A 13,690-nucleotide genomic window follows, 5' to 3' on the forward strand; every position below is an offset into this window, starting at 1 on the left:
ATAGCCAGCAATTTTTCATAAACAATAAAAAATAATACATAAAAAATAAAATAAGAAGAAGAACATAAAGAGGAAGAACATGATTACACAATCTAAGTCTAAAGATAAAGACAAAGAACATAGATCAAAGAAAAACAACAAAGACAAAGGATACAAAGACTAACATAGAACAGAACATCCAGATACTCTCACTCCACTCCTGCCCCCGAACTCAGAATTGTACAATTTAATAGCCTGAGGGATGAATGAGTCCCTGAGTCTATTTGTTTTGCACCTGGGTAGGAGCATTCGTGCACTCATTCTGCTTCTCTGCTCACTGATGACAGTGTTCAGAGGATGACTGTCATCAACCATGATGGACTGTTATTTCCAACTCCAACGGACTGTTATATTGCTGTGGCAGTTAGTGAAGATTGAAATAATGCACAATAAAAGAAGGTGGTTTCTGGAACAATAGCTGGCTGAGCAGGTTCAGAATTTGTCCGACGTACATAAAGAAAGAGTAGGATGTGAAGAAAGTGTCCGACTATGAAAGGTGTCCATCGTACCAAACGTCTTCGACATATGAAAAGTGTCAGACACAATGAAAGTGTCTGATTTACGGAAAGATTACAATGTGAAGAAAGTCTCCGATGTACGGAAGGTGTCCGACAATAACAACATTTTCCAACGTATGAGAAGTATCCAACTATGAAAATCCAACGTACGGAACATGTCCATCGTACCAAACGTCTTCCATATATAAAAGTGTTGTACGTATTAAAAGTGTCTGACAAACGGAAGTATTACGATGTGAATAAAGTCTCCGATGTACGGAAGGTGTCCAACAATAAGAAAAGCTTCCAATGTATGAAAAGTGTCCGACATAAGAAAAGTGTCCGACTTATGAAAAGTGTCTGACGTTTAGTCCATCATGCCAAACTTGTTTGACGTACGCAATGTGCAATACGGGAAGTTTTCAACACATGGAATGTTTCCGATGTACAGAAAGTGTTTTACGTATGGAATTTGTCCAACGTTTGGAACGTGTGATGTATGGAAAGTGTAGGCAAATGGTCAATTATCAGATGTAATGGAACAGAGAATCCGTGTACTGAAAGAGTTTGTGCTGCCACCTAGTGATAACATTTTTGTTTGCACGTTAATCCATATCAATTTCTTAGTAGACAAGTGAGCACCACTGAATATAATTGTATTATTTACGACCAAAAATTTGAATCAGCGAACTTTATTTTTACTCCTACCGAGTCAGTCCAGGGTACTTCTCTGTCATTACGATGTTGTGTAATCAAAGGAAACTTTTTCATTTATACTCCCTACTTATGACGAACATCTACCAAACTATTCCGATGAACTATACTTTGTTCAGACGAGTTTAAAGCAGTTCATTTGACTGTTAGAATGTCTCATGGAACATTTTGTGTTGTTCTGCCACCAGGCTGCCATGGGGATTGCTGAGTTGATAACAATGGCCATGGAGAAGGAGGGACTTGCAAAGCAAGAGTGTTTGAAGAAGATCTGGATGGTTGATTCCAAAGGCCTCATCGTCAAGGTGCCAATGTTTGAACTAGTTTCCGGGCCATCGATCAAGAGTGTCACGGACGTGTCTCTCTGTCATCGTAAACTTAAAAAATATCTAAACGTTTTCTTCTGGTCCTTCAGGGCCGTGACAACCTCACCCATGAGAAGGAACGCTTTGCTCATGAGCACGCTCAGATGAACAAACTGGAGGATGTTGTTCGGGAACTGAAGCCCACCGCCATCATCGGTAATATTCCGACAACTGGACTAGACATTTGTTCGATAACTCACAAGATGAAAAATACATTTTTAAGCAGAGATTAGTGCTGCGATGGTTAAACCTCCTGCTTCAATTAGATCTTTGTCTCCATGCGAGTTGAAACAGTTAATCCACGTTATGGGATTAATTTGGTTTCATGGGATTTGTAAATATACGGACTTTGATCTATGAATAGTCAAAGGCTTCCACCTGTTTTGATATCCACAAAAATACATTTAATATGTGTAACTTGTATTTCTTTTGATGAAACAAAAATACATTCGATCTACTTTTGTTTCATCACTAGCCTTTATATCTCAATCTGTAGGTAACATCTCTCATGATTATTGAGGAAGCAGGTTCACAACCTGTACTTGACGTGAGGTTATTTCAGAGATTTGTACTTGTACCTACTCACTCTGGGCTTCTGTAGATCGCCCTTTGGGAATTTCCAAATTTTAATGAGACAAAATGAAGCCCATACAACATATTTATCATTGAAAAATACTAATTAAATCAAGCATTTTTATTAATTTGGTGACTTTACTACGAATCTTTGTTAACTTTAAAAGGCAACTAATGTGAAAACCCAACTTTCCTGACTTACTCACATGTTTCAAATGTTGAAGTCTTCCTCTCCAAGATGACCATGTTTTCAAGTTGTTACTTTATAAACTTCACCCCGTCAGCGAACGAGAGGTTACGAGAGCGGAGTCCATTATGATGTAATAATGGCTTCACTCCTCCTCCAGCGAGCTCTAATCGCACCCCATTTTGTTTATACAACAAGTCCGTTGGATTTGGAGACATCAGGGATTGATGACTTGATGCTTGACCAATCACAGCAGAGTGGGCGTGGTTATATGTGTTTTTAGTGGGCGGGGCTTAACCCCATTTTTTTTGTACAAACAGACACTAATGATACAATAGAGTCCAACATCTATTTAAGACTCGCTTAAATCAAAACATTAGTTGAACTTTAAGAAAATACGCAAACTCATGTCCTCCCGTCTCAGGTGTGGCGGCTGTGGCCGGAGCGTTCTCCGAGCGGATCATCAGAGACATGGCGTCCTTCAACGACCGGCCAATCATCTTCGCTCTCAGTAACCCGACCAGCAAGGCCGAGTGCACGGCTGAGCAGTGCTACAGACTCACGGAGGTTTGCAAATGTTTTCAGTGTTGATTCCAAAAAACATTCTGAGGAACCTAAACCAACGTGGTCCATCTCTGCAGGGTCGAGGCATCTTTGCCAGCGGCAGCCCGTTTGACCCCGTGACCCTGCCTGACGGAAGGACTTTCCACCCCGGGCAGGGCAACAACGCCTACATCTTCCCCGGCGTGGGCCTCGGGGTCACTGCTAGTCTGGTCCGACACATTACCGAGGACGTCTTCCTCACAGCTGCAGAGGTGATCACTTCAAATCGGGGGTGTCGACTTTATCACTGTAGGGGTCAAAGTTCTTTTAGCACTCTTGATCGAGGACAAATTTTAGTTAATTTTTCTGTATATAACAATATCTATTTCCCTTTTCTTCAACCTTAATTTGACCATTATTGGAAGTTTAATCTCCTTTAAACTTAATCAAGTCAATGTCCGAACTATCCAAACCGCGGGGCTTTCAAAATAAAAGCTCCAATATCTTAAACCAAAATTGAAAAACCTTCATGGACTGAAAAGTCTTCATTATTTAGATAAGTTTTATTTTTCCAATTAAAATTTTTTCTATTATATTTTCTGTGAAAAAATACAGTTTATAAAGGAGACCACGGGATGCCTAAAATCTGGGGGTCACAAAAGGACCCCGGGCTGCACAAGAAAAGCCTGGCTTATAGTGATAGTTCACCCAATTTTCACTCATTTTCTACTCACCTTCATGTCGACTAAGGGTTGGGATTATTTTCAGAGTAATGTGTTCCTTTTTAGAGTTATAGGCAAAAACATAAAGATTAAAAATGACCCAGTAAACAAAACAAAAGGGAGTTCACGCAATATTTAGTGTTTCCTGTCTGTGTAGCATGTTAGCATTTTAGCTTCTGCTACAACAAGCCTAAAATATAAACTTATTTAATTTTATTCTTAACAATTTCTCAAGTCAAGACTTTAAAACGAGATGGATGTGACAGACGAACAGTATGGAGGGATTTTGATGTTTTTATGTTTGTCTTTTTGGACGAAGAAAGTGAGCAATTGTTGGTACCATCGTATGGACATGCATATTTGCCTTTAACTCTGAAAGGAACAGATAACTTAAATAATCCTAACCTTTTGTGGACATGAGGGTGAGTAGAAAATGAGTGAAGTTTGAATATTGGGTAAACTATGCCTTTAAAAACTGTAAAGTAACCACGTCAATATGAACTTTTATATTAGATTAGATGGACCTTGTTGATCCCTCTCGAGATCTCCTCTGGGAAATTGGGTTTCCAGTTCACAGCAGACGATAGAAGGTACAGAAATTTCATTAAAAAAAGAACAAAGTGCAATTAAAAAGGACAAAGTGCAAAGAGATAACAAAGTGCAAATATAAAGAGCATATATTGAAGGAAAATAACACAAAGATCTCTTCGCTAATGCCCCAAACCCCAGAATTATAAAGTATAATAGCACAAGGCACAAATGAGTCCCTGAGTCTATTAGTGTTGCATCATCAGAGGAGCATTCGTGCTCTCCATCTGCTTTAATCAACTTTGATTTTGAGGCCACACAAAATGACTCAGCAGGCCATATTTGACCCTCCTGGAGTTTATTTACACTCAGTGTCGTCTTTTCTAAACACAGAATACTTCACGAGATTTATTGATCACATTTTCTTACAATGAGACAAACCCTCCGGAGATGCTTGAATGGTTTCTTCATCTTTTGCTTCCTCTTCAGGCTCTGGCTCACCTGGTGACCGAGGGGGACCTCGCCGAGGGGCGTCTCTACCCTCCCCTCAGCTGCATCAGGGAGGTGTCAGTCAAACTGGCTGTCAAGGTTAGATGATCACTTTTGAAGTTGTTCTATGAGGCGGAACATAAACGTTCTTGTTGTTCCAGATCATGGAGTACGCTTACGAGCAGAAGATGGCCACACTTTACCCCGAGCCGGCCGACAAAGATGCGCACGTACGTGCACTTATTTATACTCCAGACTACGACGACTTTGCCATGGACTCGTATCACTGGCCGCAAGATGCCATGAAAGTTCAGTCCTGCAAACTTTAATGCAGGATTGTTTTCAGAACCACAACAGCTAGTATTTACCACTGGAGAATCGAAGTGAAATGTGATGTGTGTGGCACGACCTATATTTTTGCACTGAGCACCGTCATGTCTCTACGAGCACTGTAAAAATGAAGGAACACTCATTTCCTGTTTGTGAAATCGATAAAGATTATATAATAAATCATGTTTGCGTTTCCTCTTTAATGTTTTAGTCATTAATAGAAATCTGTTGCTAAAGCAGATATTATGCTTTTATAATTACACTATATATATTATATTTTATGTGTTACACTTAATACTCTTAAATTGTCTTCTTAGATTATGTTCACTAAATCAAACGTTGCAAAGTGAATACTCGTGTACTCCAGTTACACAGTTTACAATAAATATTATAGTCTGATTAAGTACTTCCCTCTAGTGGCTGTAATCAAGTATTGCACTATTGTTGAAAGATCCCGCATTGCAGGAACTAACTTAATTTTTGTATTTTATTTATTTGAAAGGTTTTGTCTATAAAAAGTTAAAAACGTTACTAAACAATAGTTAGCTTTCTTCGGATGCGAAATGACTTACTCCAACGCTAAACTGATAAAACAACGTGCGCATGGTTGAAGGAAATGACGTCACGACAACACGGATGCGGAAGGTAATCAATTAGACGCCGCATCACTAGAGCGGTGTGTAAACAGGGCGGCCATCTTGGTACAGTACAACTCGCTCCTACAGTTCATTACGTCTATAGAGGAATGATGTGTTTATACTTTCACTAATCGCTCATTTATCAAGTTATTTCACGGGGTTTGTTTGCTCGATTGACGGACATAAATAAAACGAAAATAATCCAGAAAACGTTCAGGTCTTTAATGCTTCAAGTTATATTGCTATTAAGTATATTCTTATACAGAAGTTCTTATGTGTTAACAACTTTGCTAAATTACAGGAATCTTTTATTATTATTATTATTATTATCCAAGCACCCAGTGCCATAGCTACATTTATGAAGATTCGAACGGACTAAACCGTTTGAAAATCGGTCCAGAATTCAGCGAATAACTGAATGACTTCCCTGCAGTTGTTAATGCTGCCGCTGATGACACTGTACCAAGATGGCGGCGCGGGGCAGCGTGTAAATTAAAAACAGTTTATTCACACGTTTGACACTGTTTTAATTCGTTCAGCAAATTAATTTCTGTAAGATCTAAAAATGGATTGATAAAGTCTAAAGTTAGTTTTTTTTTTTATTTAATATTAGTCAAATCCTTGTGATCTGAACTCCCACACTACTCAGTGTTGTTGTTTATTTCAATCTCATCTTGTTCTTGTCGGGTCATGTGATCAAACCCTAGTCCACGAGTGTTTATTTAGCTTGGATCGTGTCTTCAGTGATCAATAAGTTTGGTTAACTGTCGCCCTCTGGTGGAGACGAGACGGAACTTCTCTATTATGTGCAGCACTCGTTCAGGCTTTTACATCTTTGATTTAGTTTTGCTTCTTGTTGAAAATATTACTACAAAGTGTCAAAACGTTAATGAACGGTTTATTTTCAATATACCCGACCTGGGATAAGCAGAAGAATAAGAATTTTAACTTAATTTCACACTTGGTCTGGTGTCAAGGACGGATTTACAATAGTGAAGGTCAAATGTGTCCAAATGAAATGAAATGGAGTCGAGCTCATCAGGTGCAGTAGTTGAGCTCTCCCTGTGGACATTCAATGGTCTTTGGTTCAAGCCCCGGCTGTGCCTTTAGTCTTGGGATTTTAACTCAGATTTAAGATCAAATAAATCAAAACAATAATAATTTAGTGTTAAGGTGATCTAGTGGTCATGATGAGATCAACTGACCAAGATTCACAAGCTCAGGGTTCAAATCCCAGCCTTCACTCGGGGAGATGAGTTAGTAAAGTTAAAAGTAAGTGGCTGAGAAGAACAGTTCCAGAAGAGGTAGTCAAATTTAAGTGAATGGGGGAAAAAAAGGTAGAAAAAGAGGAATAGAAGAAAGAGTTGAAGAGATAAAAGAAAGCTAAAACATTGTCCGCATTTCTGGAACAAGCCGAATTGATAAAAGTTTGAATGGTTTAAATGGTAAAAGATTTGTAGGAGAAAGTCAGAAGAAGTAAAATAATAAGACGTAAAGAGAGAAACAGTGATCACACAATGATGATATTGTGTCACAAACTGTCAAACAAGTGTTCATTAAAATAGGTTACAATTCTGGTCATTTTATATTTTATTCTTTATGATGTTGAATCGCGACATTCAAGGAACTTTTTTTTCAACCCATGGCCATTTGCTACATCAGATTTAACCGCGCATAGCTTTACTTAAATTGCGGAAGCGTCTGATATGTTGACTCCAGTGATCTGAGCCCGGAACCTTCTGACCCTCATTCCAGACCCACTTTAGATCTCCATTCATTGTAGATATTAGGGTTGTGTATAAGCAGGAATCTGTCGATACAAACGTGTAAAGATCCAAGGTAAAATATACAATATATTGCGATATATAGTGATACTGTAGAAACAAGGATATATTTGTAGTATTGTCCTAGTACTTGACTCTAGTGTTGCAGAATCTACAGACCACATGACTCTTGACGAAGTCGTAACTGCTGTGAAACCAAAATATGTCCAAACATCAACGTTAAAAGCTGCCAGAGTCTACTGTATCCTCTCGTCCTCAGTCATCACCGGAAACTAGCAAGATTTAATCTTTCCTTTAGCGGGGAAAGACATTATAAATGGTGCCATCTACAGGCAGGACATTTAATTGCAACACAAAAATGAACAAACATCATGATTATTACACCCCTTAGTAGAATGTGTGGGAAAGAGATTGAAATAAGGCCTTGAACTGACCCCTGGTGTACACCGTATGTTAAAAAGGTTGTGGATTATGTTTTGTTTATTGCAAAAGTGTTATATATACTGTATAAATGTGGCAGATATTTAAAAAAATGATGTTGAGAACTGTAATATATCAGTAGGCGATAGTTTTGATAGACTGGTGAGCTGTTCAAAGTGTCCTCCGCCTCTCCCCCAAACTAGCTGGGATAACTTCCAACCCTCTGTGACCCTAATAATGGAATAAGCGGGAGAAAAACAAACCCAGAAAGATTGAAACGATCACCGGCCAGACAGTCAGTACCAGAGGCCTTGGCTGGCTCGCTGCCCGTCCCCGATACAGGATCAATAACTGAGCCATCGGACCAGTCAGCGCTCAGAGACGAGCGTCCCGCCTCGGGCCGGACTGCGAGACAAAGCATTTGCTCACTTTCCTTTTTACCTCACCCTCCCTTTGGAGCCCCCGAAAAACTGCCCTGGGTGCTGACATGACGATCAATCTGTCTCAATGTCAACACGTCAGTTTGTCCGGAGCCGCAACAACAAAGAACAGATAAACCACGACTCCTGTGGTCGAGTCTTCGTCGGACTCTCAGGACTTCTGGACCGGTTTCCAGCATCTGTGGCCTTCTGACCTTTTGACCTTGTTTACCATCATATACCTCTTCAGTCCCCGTGACCACAGCCAGTCCAGATAACACCCGGAGGCGGTACAGCCTGTCTGTCCCTGTCACCCCCCAAAAAAAGAAATTCATGACACCATCTGCCCGACTAGTAACCTACATGTCACATGACCTGTTGGTGTTTTCTGTCGAATCAGCACGTTACACTTTACTCCTCAATTGCCACTTGCTTTAAAAAAAAAAAGGAAAAAAAAGAGTTTTGGGAAAACAATAATTATAGCGAAGATCACAAATACCCACCATTACATTTTATTTTGTGTATTTAAAATAAGAGTGGTAATTTAAATTGGCAGCTGCTTGTGTTTAAAAAATAAAATAGAAAAGAGTTTATAATTAAAATATAAATTATTGTATAAAATTATTAGCTCCGGTGGAGAACCATGAATTGGGTTGATCATCATGGACTGTTGATAATTGTCAGAACGGTCGATAAATCCAGATAAAACTATAATCAAGGGTCTGGCAGGTTGTCTTCTCATAATTGTCCAGCAGAGGTCGCACTGATATTCAGTATTCACTACTTTTATGGTCCTGACGTCCTCTTGTCAAGACATAAAACATTACATTTAAAATAAAATATTCCCGATGCATTATTGAACATTTTTGCCACCGTTTTAGATGATTATTTGGCATTTTATTACAAGTTAAGTGGAACTAAAGTCAGGGAATATTTAGCAGATTTTTTTCCTGAACTGTATGAGTCACAGTGATTTATCTCTAATGAATCCTGTTGAATAAAGCGATCTTGTCTCTGGAGCAAGGCTGTAGCTCAGCTCTGTGAAGAGGTTTTTCACTCAATGTCGCGAAACCCTTTTTTGTTTCCAAAATGAGTAAATCTGTCCTTTTAGATATTTAGTCAATGGTTTGTGTCACTCTCTCTCTCTTTTAAACTTCCAATATGATAAATAATTATTTAATTCTTTCTGATTTCATTTTAATTCAAGCTTGAATACTTATTTTTCGATTAAACTAATTCCAATTAGTTGCAAAAGTCACTACAGGTATTTAGAAAATAACGTGAATACATTCATTAAACTTTAAATTTAAGTAATAAACCGTTCATTTTAACTTGCAAATATATGTTATTTGGTTTTCTAGAAGGACTGTAATGTCGCTTAAATAATCTGTCCGATCGTTGATTCTGAATAAAAATTGATTTTCTTTTCCAGAATAAGGCATTTGCATTCAAATAAATACTTTTTATGTATTTATTTAAATTATATCATATAAAGTTAATCGATTATGTTTTTGTATTAATACAGTAATTTTCCTAGAATCCTTTTTAAATCTTTTTTTTCGACATTATTTATCATAATAAATAGCATTGTGGACGTCCCATGACTATTTTTAATATCGAATAAAGTTCAGTGCACACGTAAATCGTTTATATTTATCAGAATAAATTCCTGATCGAAATAAAAATAATAAAAAACAAACTTTAAATGGGATCAAGAGGGCTGGAATACAATCGTAAACACCTGATCGGATCCTTTCTCCCGCTCCGTGCGCATTTTAACCCACGTGACATGACGTTCTTCCGGTTTCTTCAGCGCCAACTCACATGGCGGGAATAAAGACCAAAGTGAGTGTTCATTTTGGCAAAATGGAAGTTTTACTTTTCAGAGGTGTTTCTGGTTCGTTTACAACAAATATTATCATGTTTAAAAACTCTTACTTTGTTTTCTACAATTATGATTCAATCAAACTACAAAAACAAAACTTCCTTCACAGCCTGAATTTTCTTAAAATGAACAAAGACGGCTCTTTTTTTTCTTTGCACAGGTTATTCCTGACAGCCTGTGATGTGTTGGGCGGGTACCACACGCAGATACCAAGCGAGGGCACCGACGCCTTTAACAACTTTTCTCCAATAATTAGACGAATCCTGGCGACGCGGTGTGAAATCCTCGCGCCGAAATCTGACGCGACACGTGCGATCGCGGCCCCGACGTCGCGTTTAATTAATCGTGACTGCGACACGTCGGATATCCTTCCCCGCAGCTGCCTGACAAAATAGGCCACGCTGACGTTTGTTTTCTTCTTCGGTTTATAAAAAAAAAAGCGAGGGTTTTAAAAAAAAATAGTTGCGTCAACTTCCTGAATATAGGTCAATAAATCAATGTATATTTAAGAGCGAACTACCTTGATGTTGCCGTTAGCATCCGAGCATTTTTTTTTCTTTCTAACGCCGGCTCTCGCTCGCCGAACTTGAATCTGCTGCGAGCTCCAGATGGATCAACACATGCTGAAAATATTACAAGCAAGACATTTGCATCTGACCTAAATCCCTCATTTCTGCTCCACCATGCAAACAAGTCAATCCGGAGACATTATTTAATGACCTCCGACTCCCAACGCTCGCACGACAAAATCCACTCCATGTGACGCTCGTGTGAACAGATGTGTCCGAATCCTGTGTCCAGTACTTCGAGTTGACATTTAAACCCTAAACCACCTTTTAAAAAATATAAACTTGTATCCAACCTATAGATAGATATATCTATATAAACCTTTTTTCTAATATTTATTTGGTTTATATAACGGGTCAACAACCTTTTAAGTACCAAAGACCAGGTTTAATGTCAGTATTCTATTCGGGGGCCGACGGTCAGATAGAACAAAGTTAAAATAGCATGTGTATTTACATCTATGTGTATTTACATCTATGTGTATTTACATCTATGTGTATTTACATCCATGTGTATTTACATCTATGTGTATTTACATCTATGTGTATTTACATCTATGTGTATTTACATCTATGTGTATTTACATCCATGTGTATTTACATCTATGTGTATTTACATCTATGTGTATTTACATCTATGTGTATTTACATCCATGTGTATTTACATCTATGTGTATTTACATCTATGTGTATTTACATCCATGTGTATTTACATCCATGTGTATTTACATCTATGTGTATTTACATCCATGTGTATTTACATCTATGTGTATTTACATCTATGTGTATTTACATCTATGTGTATTTACATCCATGTGTATTTACATCCATGTGTATTTACATCTATGTGTATTTACATCTATGTGTATTTACATCTATGTGTATTTACATCTATGTGTATTTACATCCATGTGTATTTACATCTATGTGTATTTACATCCATGTGTATTTACATCCATGTGTATTTACATCTATGTGTATTTACATCCATGTGTATTTACATCCATGTGTATTTACATCTATGTGTATTTACATCCATGTGTATTTGATTGTATGCAGACGACGCTATTCTGTATGTGTGTGTCTGAGCTTTTAGAGACTTTGTCCCACTGTGAAAGCAAAAAAATCTGTAAGAATCTGGTGATGCCATACTGTACATATCACAATACATTGCGATTATATCGTGATACTGTAGGACGTATTTGTAGTATTGTCGAGTACTTGACTCTGTTGTTGTAGAATTTACAGACCACATGACTCTTGACGAAGTCGTAACTGCTTTCATTTGTTTTGAAACAAAAACATCAGCTTCAAAAACTGCTGGAGTCGACTGTATCCTCTCATCCTCAGTCATCACCAGGATCTCAGAGGATTAAATTGTTCCTTGAGCTGTGGTGGACGTTAGTGACTGCTGCCATCTAGTGGCCGGAAGTTTAATCTCAAATGAAAATGCACTAAAGCGATGAATAATTGCATGTTAATTGTTAATGAAAGTTAAAAAAAAATCGAAATGTTTTATTTTACTCACACTATATTGAAATGTATATCATAAAAGCAGTAAATTTTAAGGGAAATTAATTAGTTGATACTGTGCTGTTGAATATTGATGTGATATTGTAAAAATAAAATCACTATATTTAAGTAAATCTTCCTGTTCGAGAAAATAGTAATGAAAATTATTCGTTATTATTCCAAAAAATTGCTCGTGGCCAGTTTATCAACTTTCCTTTATTCCATCTTTATTAACAAATGGGACATTGAGGGGGAAAAAACAAATTTTCATTCATACATTCATTTCATCATGTTTTATTGTTTTTAAAATTAATGAACAAAAAAAACACCCCAATGTTTTGTTATTTCCTTCTTAATTGAATAACAAGTGAACATAATAAATGAATAATAATTTGGGTCACCTGGTCAAGAATACTCTGCATCACGGTAGCTCGCCGTCTTAGCTTCACTTTGTATAAACAGCATTGATTGACGGACAAAGGGAAGCCCACCGCCGTCACACTTGATACCAGTAAGAGCTCTGATCATATGTTCAAACGCCCACACGACTGCCTGAAATCACATTTAACATGCATGCGGTTACAAAAAAGACATTAACATTCGTATGAGCCGTGTTGGCCTTTCCTGTTGTTTTCTCCATCTTCATTAATTCCGTCATTGTTTGCTCCCGCCGAGTGGCGGCCATGTTTTATAAACATCAAAGGCAGACGCAGCATGTTAAATTAACATGGATATTGCATCTTGAGCTGGAGAGACTCGGGTTGTTGTCGTTTGGTTATGGTGCATGTCTGGTACCGTTAATAACCCGCTTGCCTTTGATGTGGTCGTCATCGGCGATGGTGGCTCCTCTTTTCGCATCAGCAGGTAAATGTTATCTCCTTAGATGATCAAGAGTCCACCTGAGTTCTTCCACCATATAACCAAGATCTTCAGGAGCTGATCTTGTGTCTTTGCTCTTGTGTGGTTGTGAGTTTGTCTCCGACAAGAAGTTCCAAAGGAGGTTTCTTTCACTTCTACTAACAATTGGCATCTTGAGATTTATTTTTTTCGTGACGTGAAGAACCAGTTGTGGCTCAGACTTTACTTTATACTTCAGTTTTTTACCGTTATTGCTATTTCAAACAAAAGTAAAATGGAATACAATACAACAAAGGGTTAAGTGTTTTCTGAATTTACAAAGTAAAATATATGGATGAAAATTAAAGGTTAAAATAAAAGACACAAAAGGTCTTTCTTTCCCCATCAGTGAAGGCCTATTTTTGGATACGTTATAGATGTAGTATTGGAAATAAAACATATTTTTTGGGGGGAATAAAAGGGTCTATTGAAATTGTAAATATTACAAATATAAACGTAACCTAAAGGTCAACTAATGATTTAAGTTCATTTAAGTGTTTCTTAAATAGATGTTGGACTCTATTGTATCATCAGTGTATGTTTGTACAAAACTATCTTTTCAAATATTTAATTTAGAAAATGTAG

The 13,690-nt window shown here is 37.7% G+C and overlaps 1 protein-coding gene across 1 annotated transcript in view; it reads left to right on the top strand.

The window, feature by feature from the left end:
* me1 (malic enzyme 1, NADP(+)-dependent, cytosolic) overlaps positions 1 to 5,139 on the top strand; it is a 79,248-nt gene extending 74,109 nt beyond the window's left edge. Inside the window, exons 9-14 of the mRNA XM_087805357.1 lie at positions 1,439 to 1,552; positions 1,663 to 1,768; positions 2,797 to 2,939; positions 3,014 to 3,187; positions 4,655 to 4,753; positions 4,816 to 5,139. Of these exons, the coding sequence (XP_087661483.1) occupies positions 1,439 to 1,552; positions 1,663 to 1,768; positions 2,797 to 2,939; positions 3,014 to 3,187; positions 4,655 to 4,753; positions 4,816 to 4,983 (804 nt within the window). The 3' untranslated portion in view covers positions 4,984 to 5,139. The remainder of the gene's footprint in view (positions 1 to 1,438; positions 1,553 to 1,662; positions 1,769 to 2,796; positions 2,940 to 3,013; positions 3,188 to 4,654; positions 4,754 to 4,815) is intronic.
* Positions 5,140 to 13,690: the final 8,551 nt, after the last annotated feature.

The sequence above is a fragment of the Callionymus lyra genome, chromosome 13, assembly GCF_982586985.1.
Source record: "Callionymus lyra chromosome 13, fCalLyr1.hap1.1, whole genome shotgun sequence".
Lineage (NCBI taxonomy): Eukaryota > Metazoa > Chordata > Actinopteri > Syngnathiformes > Callionymidae > Callionymus > Callionymus lyra.